This window comes from Rana temporaria, chromosome 9 (genome assembly GCF_905171775.1).
Source record: "Rana temporaria chromosome 9, aRanTem1.1, whole genome shotgun sequence".
NCBI classification, from domain to species: domain Eukaryota; kingdom Metazoa; phylum Chordata; class Amphibia; order Anura; family Ranidae; genus Rana; species Rana temporaria.
The window spans coordinates 80,511,553-80,526,003 of NC_053497.1; the positions used below are offsets into that span (position 1 = coordinate 80,511,553).

Here is a 14,451-nt window from a genome sequence, read left to right on the forward strand (position 1 = left end):
CTTTAGTTGGGCAGCCACGTCTGTTTTTACGGCCCCCTGTAATGGCAACCATGTTGTTCAGGAATTTTAGGTTGGGAATGATGGGTTTGTATAACAGTTATACATTGTAGCAGCAAAGACCTAGTAATGCACCTCCATAGCCTTTCCATTTAACTCACATTTCAAAGGACCTGTTATCTCCAATTTGAACAGCGTTCTGGAGGTGTCTGCTCGTAATAATTTCCTACAGCTTAGCACTTTGCAGAGAGGATTGAAAGTGACCTATCGTAAAACTATAACAAAATCCTTCAGTTCTGTCACCTGTGGTTTGTGGGGTAATCAAACCCATTAGGATTAGGAATACATAGCATGCCATAAAATGTCTACCCATAACTAATGGGGATCGTAAAAACAGTCAAACTTTATGCTACCTCTCGGGGAACTCTGCCCAATCTACAATTTAACAAAATTCACACACAATAACCAGACAGGACCATGCTACATTAATATTAAGCATATATTTGAATGGAAAATATCATACCGAACAAATCAAGGTCTTATATAACTAAGCTAGAGCATACCATACAGAAGAGGAGATAACAGTCTCCTACCTCCTGGGGGACATGCCCATCTGATATACTCTGTGTTTGGTATCCCTGAACATAAAATATAATGCTTGCTGAACAATAATCAACCAGTTGCTAGAGTATAACCTGCACATCCTGGAAGATATTAATACCAGTATAAAACTGTATGATACAGTCAAAACACAATGGCCACTCTTCAGACGCTTAATTTGTCAAATGGCCTCTGTCGACACTCCTTTGATCCCAGAGAAATGGGGAATGCCAGAACAGTTTGAAAGCTCTCATGTACCATTAACCAATAAACATCTGTCAAGTTATGAGAGCCAATAATACCTTGTTCATTGACTGAACTCTGATAAAACCAAAGACTTTGCAAGTATTTACCTTTTTACACTTCTTGTCTTGCTGTTGCTTGTTCTCTTTGTTACTTTGTGATTAGAGTTGAGCGGACACCTGGATGTTCGGGTTCGAGTCCGAACCCGAACTTTAAAAAAAAAGTTTGGGTTCGGGAACCCAAACCCAAACTCCGAACCCCATTGTAGTCAATGGGACACAGACTTTTAGAAAAAAAAATGCGCGGAGGTCCCCGCAAATTCAATAACCAGACCCTTTAGGTCTGGTATGGATATTCAGGGGAACCCCGCCGTCAATTTAAAACAAATATGACGTGCGGTTCCCCCTAAATATCCATAACCAGACCCGTTATCCGAGCACGTTGACCTGGCCGGCCGCAGAAAAGAGGGGGGGACAGAGTGCGCCCCCCCTCTCCTGAACCGCACCAGGCCACATGCCCTCAACATGGGGAGGATGTCCCCATGTTGATGGGGACAAGGATCTCATCCCCACAACCCTTGCCCGGTGGTTGTGGGGGTATGCGGGCGGGAGGTTTATCAGAATCTGGAAGACCCCTTTAACAAAGGGGACCCCCAGATCCTGACCTCCCCCTGTGTGAAATGGTAATGGGGTACACTGTACCCCTACCATTTCACGAAGGAATTCTAAAGTATTGTAAAAAAGACACACTGACACTGTAGAATAAAGTCCTTTATAAAAAAAAAAAAAAAAAAAACCTCCAGCGGTGAGAAATCCACTCGTTCCCGGCTTCCTGCATTGTCCTGATCCTGCGACGGCTGCGGGTTATCTCTCGCGATGAGACGATCCTGCGACGGCCGGGTGATCTCCGATCCAGCGATGTGAAGATCCATCCGGAGCGCAGCAGAATCCCTGACCTCCTCATCGCCGGACACAGCCCAGCGGAATGACGCGCTGGAGCTGTGACATTACTTATATAGAGGAGGCAGGGCCACCCGTCACGTGACCCCGCCCCCTCTGACGTACCCTCTGCTACATCACTGGCGAAGTCCATAGTCTTCCCTCTTCTTGGGCTTCCCCAACCTGAAGGGTCTGGTTATGGATATTTAGGGGGAACCGCACATCATTTTTTTTTTAAATTGACGGCAGGGTTCCCCTTAATATCCATACCAGACCTAAAGGGTATGGTTATGGATATTGCGGGGACCTCCGCGCATTTTTTTTTTCCCGAACTCCGATCCCAGACCCGAACTTTTTTCAATTATTCGTGTTCGGGAAAAACACAAAGTCCGTACCGAACCCGAACTTTACAGTTCGGGTTCGCTCAACCCTATTTGTGATAACTTTGTTTTTTTGTAAATAATTTATTTGCACCACGTTGACCTTTTCATTATTAAACCCAACTTTGAAAAGTGTTGAAATTGTCTCTAAAAGCTTTTAGTACAAAGTAAAAGAAATGTGATATAGATAAAAACTTACCCAGGTGCTACCACATAATTGAAGGGTAATGTTAGTGCCCAATAATTCTGCATTACAACATTCAGTGCAGTGTTGTAATGCGATATAGATATGATATAAAGAAATGTGATATAGACAAAACCTCACACAAGCTCTACCGCATAATTGAAGAGTAATGAGCTGAATATCGGTGCTCAGGCTTGTTATGTCCCATGAACATCAAAATAGCAAAAAACACAGACAACATGATTGCTTCTTCTAATAAATCTTTATTGGGCACTAGTGCTACATCTAAAATGCTAATGTGTTTTTTGGCCGGAGCCTTCCTCATAGCATGAGGAAGGCTCTACCCGAAATGCATTAGCATTTCAGATATAGCACTGCTTTTAGTGGCCACTAAAGATTTATTAGAAGAAGCAATCATGTTGCTGGTATTTTTTGCTAAACTAAAATAAATTCCTGTCTCTTGAAGTGGCACTCTATGAAAAATCCCTGAACATACCTATCTGTGGGGAAAGGGCAGGAGTCTGATACTGCATTTGTCACATATTGGTGGCAGTGGTGGGATAGTTCTGCATGACAACATTCAATGCAGCATTGTAATGCGATATAGATATGATATGAAGAAATGTGATATAGACAAAAACTCACCCAAGCTCTACCGCATAATTGAAGAGTAATGAGTTGAATATCGATGCTCAGGCTTGTTATGTCCCATGAACATCAAAAGAGCAAAAAATACACAATTGCTTCTTCTAATAAATCTTGGGCACTAACAGCAGTGCTACATCTTAAATGTTAAGGAATTTCGGCCGGAGCCTTCCTCATAAGGCTCCGGCCGAAACGATATAGCACAGCCGTTAGTGCCCAATAAATATTAATTAGAAGAAGTAAACATGCTGCCGGAATTGTTTGCTAAACTAAAAGAAATCCCTGTCTCTTGAAGTGTGCTACTGTGTTGTAGATCATGTGTTAAAATTCAGAGACAAAATGTAGACATTGGTGGGAATGGTACAGAAAAACATGGCACAGGCCCAGAACAGACAGAAACATTGGTATGACCATAATGTCGGGGAACGGACATACAATGTTGGTCAGTAGGTGTATGTTCTGGCAAAACAAACCCCAAGCAGCATGGGACGGCCCGTACACCATCAGCCAGTATCTGAATGATGCCACCTACTTGGTTAGGTTGGGAGAAAAAGAAGACAGCAGAAGGTCTTTCATGTGAACATGCTCAAAACCCATCATGAGCGCACAGCCTATGTAATGCTGGTCTGCAGCAGGCCAGAGCCTGAGATGGCTGATCCACTTCTAGACCTGCTAGCTGACTGCCACTGACTGCCATTGACAATCGCTTTCAGGCTGCTGGCACCTAGATTGTGGTCCCACAATCTGGAAAATCTGTGTGCCAGATGCAGCTTAGAGTGGCATTGTTACTCAAGTGACAGCACAGTGTGAGATTGGCCAGTCATTTGTCACAAGTTGGTGAGAAGGGCAGGGTCTGATTCTGCGTTTGTCACCCCCTGCTACCCTTGAGCAAAAAGCCTTACAGTGTTAAGGTCTTATCACTTGGAAAGAGGGGACTGAGAACATATTTTCTGTTGTCTGTAGCAGACTGATAATATGATCTCAGACTAAACAAAGTTGCTGGACTGGAGCTTAATGATTTTTTTAATGATGAAGTATAACAGAAACACATTTTTTTCCAGAAAAAATATACTGTTGTATATAGTGACATGTCAGAAAAGTGTGCCTACAGACTTCTAAAGTTACTGAAAGGTCTAATGTAAGCATCAAATAAAAGGCAGATTGTAAGAAAAAAATAATAATAATTGTGGGACACCTATGGATCAAACAGTGAAACAAATGGGGAAGAATTCAAAATGATAGGACCAGGGTGTAGTCACTTCCGGCACAGATAAAACATTATTTTGGCTGTATGATTTTGAGTATCACACTAGTATCTATACCCGTGTGGGACAAACTTGTTCACGGGGTGAATCTGATGCTGATTTGTAAATTTTCACTTACCAGTATATAGAAGGTTAATAAGCATTCACGTTCCAACTCAGTAGGACAGAATTGCCAATAACACTGACAGTTTGGAAATCTCATTTGAATAAGGACATCCTTAAGCTAAACTCTTTAAATGTTCTTGTTCTCTCTTACTTTTTTTAAATGTGCCTGTCTGGATGTCTTAAAGTCTTCTTTCACAAGATTCAGACCTATTACTTATTCCAACAGAAGTGCCTGTGAAATCACATTAGGCCTGCAAACCACTGATCAGATGTGATGAATTGATTTCCTTGGCACCGAGAAGTGCATTCGGTTAACCAAATGAATTGAACAGTGCACTAAAACATATGGTTACTCTAATTAATAAGTGACTTGAAGCTGCCAATAACCAGAAGATGTAAACTTGTGTCATTCATAATTTGTCCTTATGAATTAATAAAAGCCTTCAGCTTTTTAAAATAGTAAAAAGACAATTTTTATGCTATAGCGTAAGTAAAAACAATGTTGTGTTTCCATCCTGATTATTTGAAAATACTCTTTTGTATTGGGGGATCTATGGAGAAACATTATTCCTTGGGCATGGAAATAGAATTATTGATTGCCTTCTGTATGGCTTCCCAGCGTTTTTTTCCCAATATTGGCAATAGGCATCAGTTAAAAGATGGTGTTTTTCCTCTTGTATTGGTAAAAAAAAATGTCCGCCATTACCTGCATCTTTCAACCAATGAATTAAGCCTTGACATTCCACCATGAAGCAAAGAAAGAATCCCAGTATAGTTAAATTCTGCTGCTGCTCGGAAAATGGCTATCAAGCTACACACTAGGTGGTGTATGGCCACCTCTAAACTGCATTCAATTTCCAGATGGTCCCTGGTAATTGTTTTAGAGGCTGCCTACACTGAGACAGGTTTATTCACATGTTTTGGAGTTGTAAAGTATTATGCCCTTGTTTGCTCATAAAACAGGCTCTCAACTTACTTTGATAATGCCAATGTACCTTGGGCCAGATTCACGTAGCCCGGGCGCAACTTAACTTTTCCGATTTAAGTTACACCACCGCAATTTTTTCAAGTTAGTGCCCGATCCACAAAGCACATACCTGGAAATTTGCGGCGGTGTATCCTAAATCCGTCCGGCGCAAGGCGGGCCAATTCAAATGTGGCGAGTCCCATTTAAATTAGGCGCGCTCCCGCGCCGGACGTACTGCGCATGCTCCCGACGCAAATTTCCCGACGTGCTTTGCGCGAAGTTACGATGCGCCAAGGTTTTGTGAATCGCGACGGGTAAAAAAAAGTTGCGTCGGGAAAAAAAGAGTTGCGCCGGAAAAAAAAAAAATTTAAAAAATTTGACAGCGGCGCGGGAAAGACGGGTACACTTTTACATGGTGTACTAACTTTACACTTTGTAAAAGGAACCCTATCTTTGCGACGGCAAACTAACACTTACGGCGACTTAACGAAGGGAAAAAGCTTCGTGGATCTCTGTAAGTGCTAATTTGCATACCCGACGCTGGTTTACGACGAGAACTCCCCCCAGCGGCGGACGCGGTACTGCATCCTAAGATCCGACAGTGTAAGTCCATTACACCTGTCGGATCTTAGGGCTAGCTATGCGTAACTGATTCTATGAATCAGTCGCATAGTTAGAAACAGAGATACGACGGCGTATCAGTAGATACGCCGTCGTATCTCGTTTGTGAATCTGGCCCCTTGTGTTTGCATCCATCCCAGATATGTTACTGTACTCTCTTTTTAGTACTATTCAGTAAACTATTGCACTTAATTAGTGCTCTAATTCTGTAACATGGCCCCAAGTAATAGTGTGTACAAAATCCAATAAAATATGTAAAGGTTTTACCATATCATTTATGACACATGTAAATTTTTGAAAGGAAGTAGGATTATTGGCCCTTTTATTGAGACATTGTTGTATACCTTTAATTTGTCTGTCGGTCCCTATGTAAACCTGACTTTATTTTCCTGAGTGTACTTTGTAGTATATCCCCTGAGAATTCTCTAATAGTTGGATATTCTATTAGCCAATTTTTTCAAACTTTTTGCCATTTTTTGTGGTGCATAAAATGCTTATTTATATTCTGTCATGTACTGACTAATATACACATCTGGTCTGCTGATGTGTTTTGTTGATACATTTACCCTGTACATGTGATGGCATTTCTTGTCAATGTGTTATTCCACGTATAGGCTTATTGTTTAATTCTAAGACAATTCAAAGTAAATGTCCTGTCTAAAACCACATACTATAAGATTATTATTATACAGGGTTCATATAGCGCCAACAGTTTGTATAGTGTGTTACAAAATAAAGGGAGACAAGATAATTATAATACGATTTGATACAAGAGGATTAGAAGGGCCCTGCTCATGGCAGTTTATAATCTAAGATAGAGAAGCAAAGGTACAAAAGGCATTAACTGTAAGGAATGAGCGAATGGAGGCAGATGTACAGTCTTTAGGTAGAGGCGGGATAGGTTTCCCTAAAGAAATGGATTTTCAAGAATTAACTAAAGTCAGACAGAGAGGGAATTGCCAACAAATAGCATTTGTAGACAGAAAACTCTCCTTTGTGCCTCTATGAAGCACATTTATTTTGTTGCTACTGGCTGACATCCCTGACTTTAGACTTAATCCATGCTTACTGCTATTGTCGTGTCCAATGAGGAAACTGCGGGTGCCAGTTCTTATATACGACAGAGGAACAGCAACTGATGGGGCTTAGATCTCAATGTGGAATCCAATTAAACTATGAACATTCAGGGAAATTCATAAAAAGTATCTAAGACAAGTAGACAGGTACATGATTCTTATGCATGCACCACATGTTAAGGTCCACTGCGACCTCAGAGGTACTATGCTTCCTCCACTCCACTGAAGCTGTCACATAGACAACACAGTGGCAGGGAGATTTGTGTCTATTGGGGTAGATTAATACTAATACCTAATACCTAGATTAATATTAATACCTAATAAGAATTCACAGACACTAGTTCCTCATTGACAGAAGACAGTGGGTGACCAGGAAATATGGCACACCTTTGGTGGGGATGTACCAAGGTTAAGAGGTATTGGGAAAAAATCTTGGCCTGTGTGGAAGAGATCACGGGGAAAAAGATCAAGATGGACCCATGGGTCATCCTATTCCATGGGGGGGAGGAAGGTATAAAAAGTTACAGGAAAACGCTTGTACCGCATCTACTCAATGCCGCTAAGAGACTTATTCCAAGGAGGTGGCAAGAAGTGGAGTGCCCCTTAATTTGGGAATGGATAGATGCGGTCGAAGAAACTTACAGAATGGAAGAATTAAAAGAGGGTATAGAGGGTAACAACATCTTACTAATCCCGAAATGGGATAAATGGAGGACTTTCAAGAAATCGTGGAGTTACGCAAAAAAATTAAGGGTAGATGCTTAAAAGACACACTAGAAGAAAATTTGAAAGAATTAGAGATATAGGAGATTGTTTAAGGTGAGATAGGGGGGATGGGGGGGGAAGGATAAGGGGGGGATAAAATGAAATTGTAATTCTTTTGTGCCTCTGAAGCATGAGGAGTGACATTTAATTAATAACAATAATATATATTCATATATATAATAAAAAAAAAAAAGAGAAGAAAAATAAAAATAAAAATTTTCACACAAGAAGAAGCGACACTTATGATGCAAAACCAACATAGAGATGCAATGGGCTGGCACGCAGAACATGAGAATATAATGCACACTCTATGAGGTGGAGTCTGAAGTGAAAAAAAAAAAAGAAAAAAAAAAAAAAAGAAGACAGTGGGTGGATCCTTAGCCTATAGACAGTCTACTATTGACTATATAATCCTACTGCATACTGTCAATTACAAGTAGAGAGCTGACTTGATGGGGAATTAATGTCTCAGCTTCCCCATCAGGCTCCATCCACTGCAGCATCACTGATTGCTAGAAGGCTGTCAGCTCTGAGAGTCTAAAGCAGCGCCCCTAACAACCAGTGACAGGGAGAGGGGAACAGTGGCAAATGTGTCACTCTGCTATGCTGTATGTATGAACAGGTACACTGCCTGTCTCTGTATGCCAACTTAGAGTAGGTCATAATTACCTCCAGTTCATAGAAAATGAAACTGGAGGTAATTATGACCTACTATTCCTTAATTTGGTGTATTAAATGTGTCACTTTGAGTTACCTGAATTTGCCACATGTGTTGGTAAAGTTACTTACAGTAACTTTCAAAAGTATTCATACTCCTTTTTTGTCCTGTTACAACCAAAAATTTAAATGTATTTTATTGGGATTTTATGTGATAGACCAAAACAAAGTGCCACATAATTGTGAAGTGGGTGGAATACGATAAATGACTTTCCAATTTTTTTACAAATAAATATATTAAAAGTGTTTGGCGTGTATTTGTATTCAGCCACCTTTACTCTGATATTCCTAACTAAAATCTAGTGGAACTAATTGCCTTCAGAAGTCACCTGATTAGTAAATAAAGTCCACCTGTATGTAATTTAATCTCTGCATAAATACAGCTGTTCTGTGAAGCCCTCACTTTTTCAAGCCACTGTAATTGAGTGTATGTGCATTGAAACAAAAGAGAAGTAGGTTAGGATCTTTAACATTTTTTTCCCACATACATAGTTGTCCTGGGGAAGGGTTTAAATATAACTTTGGCTTATACTTACTGGTAGTTATTGGTGAAAATAAATATACCTCTATGTCAAAGGTGAATTACTGCACTGTTATAAGAACCACAATAGTAAATAATGCTGCAACTTAAATGTGAGACACACACAATAAAACAATTCTAGAAAAATAAGCTGCGCTGTGTAAACGATGAATGTAGTGACATATATTCACATATACCTTACATTAACATCCATAAGGGGCTATAATGGCTCCCAATCTGCTTATGGTAGTAGTAAACAATGAACTATAATGCTCCAAAGTTGTGCAAATAAATCACAAATAAGAATATTCAAATAATAGTGAATATGAATCACAAATTCCTGAGGGCCCTGTAAAAAAAAGTCCACCACACAACTGTTACTGGGAAGAAAGTTCCATAATCAAGCAACACTCCCAAGGTCAGTTCTTATGTAAAATCCTCAGCTCATTGGTGACTTAAAACGACAAATACAACCAAGAAATAGTGATGAGCTGGGATAGAAAGGCTCCTCCACCTGAAAAACCACTGCCGCTTACCAGCTATATTGATCTCTTTTTTAAGGAGATCGCATTCGCCTGTGGCTTATACCCCAGCCTGGGTCTCTGTGCTTGACAGCAAGATGTCCCAGCTCCTCTGCTTGAGGTATCCTTAGAATTGCCCACAGTCAGTAGTTTCCCATGTTGGAATGAAAGAAGGCTTTCATAGTGTAATTCAGTAAAACATTTAATAAACATAAAAACAGAATTGCACTTACAATATGTAGTAGATAAAATAGCGTGTCATAATTGCATATGAACCGACCGACTCTTGATAACAGTCCGTTAGTTTTATTTTTATAAACTGTAAGTTTATGTTTTTAGTATGAAATTTGGCTACCAAGTTTATTTTCTATCCATGGTAGTGCAAAAGGAGTTTAATACCCTGCTTGACCCATTCAGAAACAAAGCTGGAAAATTGCATACATATTAGGGCACTGTTCTGTTCAAAATAAGTTGTATAATGCATAAGTGTTATAAGCAAAAGCTGCAAGAAAATGATTTAATATTATGCCCATCTTTACATAAAGCAGTAGCAAAGTCCGCTTTGTGTTTTTTTTTTTTTTTATCTACAGTTAAGCCTATAATATGGCTTACCTGTAGCTAAAATGAATATCTCCTAAACATGCTTTGTTTTGGAGATATTCACCATGGATGCAGCCAGTGACATCACCAGTGCATGCGCTCTGAAGGTTTGACATGCCGAGTTGGACCTTCAGAGCTTTGTAACGGAGCCGAGGGCTCCAGCGCGCATACGCAGGAGTGACTTCATAACGGCTCTGGCCACTCATACAGCCGGAGCCTGCGAACCCGGAAAAGAAAGACTGGGGGAAGATGGAAGCCCTGTCAGTGGTGCAATTGCTTTACATGTGGGTTTTTTTTGTTACGTTGTTGCGGTTTACTACCGCTTTAAAAAAGTATATCATGATGTTGACCTTTATTATTACACTATTTTTTTTAAAGGTATGCAATGAGATTGAAGAATTTCACAGGCTCAGCTGCCAATGAAGGGGAGAAAAAGCTAGCTGTATTATGGTGAGTCCACAGTGCCAAAGAAGCTGAAATCCACTCAAAGACTTTAAAACTACAGAAACGCATAAGCGGCTTACATAAGATCATTATTCTTGTTTTCCATTAAACTATTAAAGGATAACTAATGGTTTCTTTTAGCAGCTGACTAAACATTTATTCTTCCGATTTATATTGTTATCAAGATGGCATTTTAATGTCTTTTCAATTTTGATTTCATTTACGCATGTGCTCCACATTTTTTCTGTTGCAAGAGAAATTTTTCTCTGCACAGTTTATAGATTTTGTAAAATGATGAAATTAACATAATCCTTTCCTAATTACTACAGTTACCGATGCCTATCACTGCTCTACTTGAGAATGTTTAAATTAAAGAAGGACCATGCTATGAAATATTCCAGATCGCTCATGGAGTATTTTAAGGTAAATTATTTGAAATATGTTTCTAAAAAGGAAATAACAAATGTAGATATTTACTATTTATTAAGGTGAAACATTTAAAATCAGCCCCCCCCCCCCTCGCCTTATTTTTTTATTTTCCCTAACCTTTTTTCACTTTTACGTATATAAGGTTATGTTATCTTAACTGTAGCCTCACCATATTTTCATGCAATATATGTCACACTTTGTTGTTCTTCAACTTTGTTACTAGTGGACTACTGGTTAATTAAATTACAACTACTATGCTCATTTTACCATGCCTTAGAGTCCTAAATTTTATCGTAATTGTGTGATACTTGTCATCTTAGTATTATTACAATCTCAATGTATACTTGGACATCCATTGGAGTTGGATTGATACTCCCACGTTTTCACTCTGTATTTTTTAATCTAGTTTAAAACTCAATAAAACTGATTCAACATAAAACTCATCTCCCATTAAAAATGTTTAATTTTATAGCACAGGGTAAGGTTTGATCCTGTATCAGTTCTTCATTGCTGTCTGTGTCCCTGCAGTGAAGATTTTGCCGGTCTATTTAATGGGTGTCAGAGAAGTAACAGAGAAAATGTTTTTCCAAGTAGAACATAAACTTTTTTTTAGTACAGTAGGGAAGAGCAAGGACCACTGTTACTCTTTATTTTATTGTTGTTTGCGTCTCCATTGTGAAGTTCTTTGTTTGTTTCCTGTCCAGGCGACAGGTGTCAGAAAAGAAGGAAAAAATAAATCTATCCAACAGAAACACACAAAACACTTAAAACCTTTACACAGTTTCAATCCTTCCATGCTTTATACAATGCAGAGTGACATTTTTGTGGAAATTGGGCTTACAAGTAATTCGGCATTAGGCCTAAGACAGCTGATGTTGGTAGAGGAGGAATCTGTTTATTATAAATAAGTGTGTTCTAAGACCCCTAAAAGACACATCTAAGACACATAAAATACACATCTAAGACACATTAAAGATACATAATGCCTGCTGTCATTGTGTATAAATGCTACCTCATTTTGTTTACTTTTACTATTACAGAGTTTGGGGGGGAAAAATGAAAATTAAGTTCTGCAGCTAAAAAACTGAAACATGTATTCATTCTCATCATAGCTTCTCAGACCTTCAGGGCCAGTCATGCACAACATTTTCATAACCTCCTTTCAACTGCAGGTTTTGGACTACCACAAAGTGTTGGGTTCAGCACTTAAATTTTGATAAATCATAATCATCTGGAAACTGTTGTTTTTTTCTAAACTACATTCTGATACTCATATATAACTGGTGGTTTTAGGTGTAATATGCCTACAAACATTAAAGTGATATTAAAGGCAAGTTTGTATTTCTTATAAAATAATAAACATGTCATACTTACCTGCTCTGTACAATGCTTTTGCACAGAGCAGTCCCGATCCTCCTCTCCTCGGGTCCCACTCTGGTGTCCCTGGCCCCTCCCTCCTCCTGAGTGCCCACATATGAAGCAGCTTGCTGTGGGGCCACCCAAGCAGGTTTGTGCCCAAGCCACTGCTCCGTGTGTCCATTCAGACATGCCCCATTCATTCTCTCTTCTTATTGGCTCACTGGCTGTAATTGACAGCAGTGGGACCCAATAGCTCAATTCTGCTATGTCAGTCAATAAGGAGGGAGGGTCCTCTCGTGCACATCGCTGGATCGAGATGGGGCTCAGGTGAAGATTTGTTAACTTCATGCATAGAATGACCTTGAGCCTTTGGAACCACTTTAATTGGAATACTTTTCCCCTTGTCAAAAGATCTTTATTGTGTAGTTGACATTTGTACAAGCATGTTATCAAACAAAATCGACCTTAGGCGAAAAGAAAGTCCTGCTTTTACAAGTGAATTAACTAATAAAGAGTGGTGTCTTTACTTAGCTCATTACATTTCTCTAGCATCAATGGCTTAACTATTAACTAAACAGGGATCAAGAGGGAACAAACAGTACAGTTTATAGTCCAAAAACGTTCTGGTTATTGTTAGCAATTGTTGCTAGTCTTTGTGGTTCGGTTCTATGCGTCTCATGGAACTTCCATCTTGACCAAAGCCTCAGGTCGATCAAAGAGGTATGGCTTATTATTTAGGTACTTAGTGCTATGAGAAAGACTACACAATAAGGTGAAACACATTCGAAAGTAATATAAGTAACAGAAAACAAATAAGTAAATAAAATAAAAGGGAGAAGGAGAACTGAAAGGGGGAGGAAGGAGAGGGAAGGGTGGGGTCAGGGAGTCTGCAGGACTAGATCGGGGACATTTCAGTAAAGCAGAAGTTTCTGACAGGATACCTGTGTAATGGCTGGGCTACCATGGCATCAAAACATCACCATTAAACGTTTTTTTCGTGACATATTCCAACCAGGGCTTCCATGTATCCTCAAACCTGGCGATCGTGTCCATCTCTATCGCAGTTATCTTGGCGTATATCATAGCTGTGTTCATTCTGTTGATAGTTTCGTTTAGATTCACATTTGGGGACTTCCAAGCTTTCGCAATGGTTTGTTTTGCTGCTGTTAAAAGCTGCCTTGTCAAAGTGAATCGAGCATGTGAAATACCGTCTGGCTTAAAATTGAGCAGGGCAATTTTGGGGTCCATGGGGATTGTTTTATTCGTGAGGACTTTGATTAATTTGAAAATTTCCAGCCAAAACTCGTGCACTTTTGGACACGACCACCAGGTATGGAAGTAAGTTCCTTTGTCTGAGCATTCTCTAAAGCATAAATCAGAATATGTCTGCGAGAATTTTGCCACCCTGGTCGGGACTAAGTACCATCTGGAGAGTACTTTGTAGTTTGTTTCTGCTGCTATTATATTAGTGGATACCGTTTTGGTATTGTTCCATATTTGATCCCATTCCGTTTGTGCCAGTTCAATGCCTAAATCATCTTCCCATTTACTCATGTAAGACAACTTCCCTGACCTCGGGTGCGTGAGTAGCTGGGAGTATAAGATAGAAATTACTTTTCTGGCATGAGGATTACCGTTACAAATAGTTTCAAAGGCGGACAATTGGTTTGACACTATTGTCGTATCGGCTGAGGGTTGAAAGAAGTTTTTTATCTGGAGGTATCGAAAAATTTCCTTCGGGGGTATGCCATGAGTTTTGTTTAAGGTTGGGAAAGGGGTCACTACTGTTGAATCGAAGAATTGATATTTTCGTATGCAGCCTCGATCCGTCCATTCCTTAAAGGAGTTAGGATAGACCCAGGCTGGGTAAAAAGCAGGGTTTTTAATAAAAGACAGCAGGGGGGCTGAAGGAGACATCAAGCGGTGTTTATTTTTAATTTTGTCCCACAGGGAGAGTGAATGTTTCATGATGGGATTAGTTATGTGCTTTCTTTGTTTAGGGGTGATCCACAATAGGTTCGAAATTGAAATTGGGTCGCATTCCATCGCCTCGATAGACACCCATAATGGTGCCT

At 39.7% G+C, this 14,451-nt stretch overlaps 1 protein-coding gene across 1 annotated transcript in view; it reads left to right on the forward strand.

Moving 5' to 3' along the window:
- Positions 1-14,451, forward strand: part of AFF2 (AF4/FMR2 family member 2) — a 647,635-nt gene that overhangs the window by 602,793 nt on the left and 30,391 nt on the right. The window contains exons 17-18 of the mRNA XM_040323795.1: positions 10,523-10,594; positions 10,918-11,011. Coding sequence (XP_040179729.1) covers positions 10,523-10,594; positions 10,918-11,011 — 166 coding nt within the window. The remainder of the gene's footprint in view (positions 1-10,522; positions 10,595-10,917; positions 11,012-14,451) is intronic.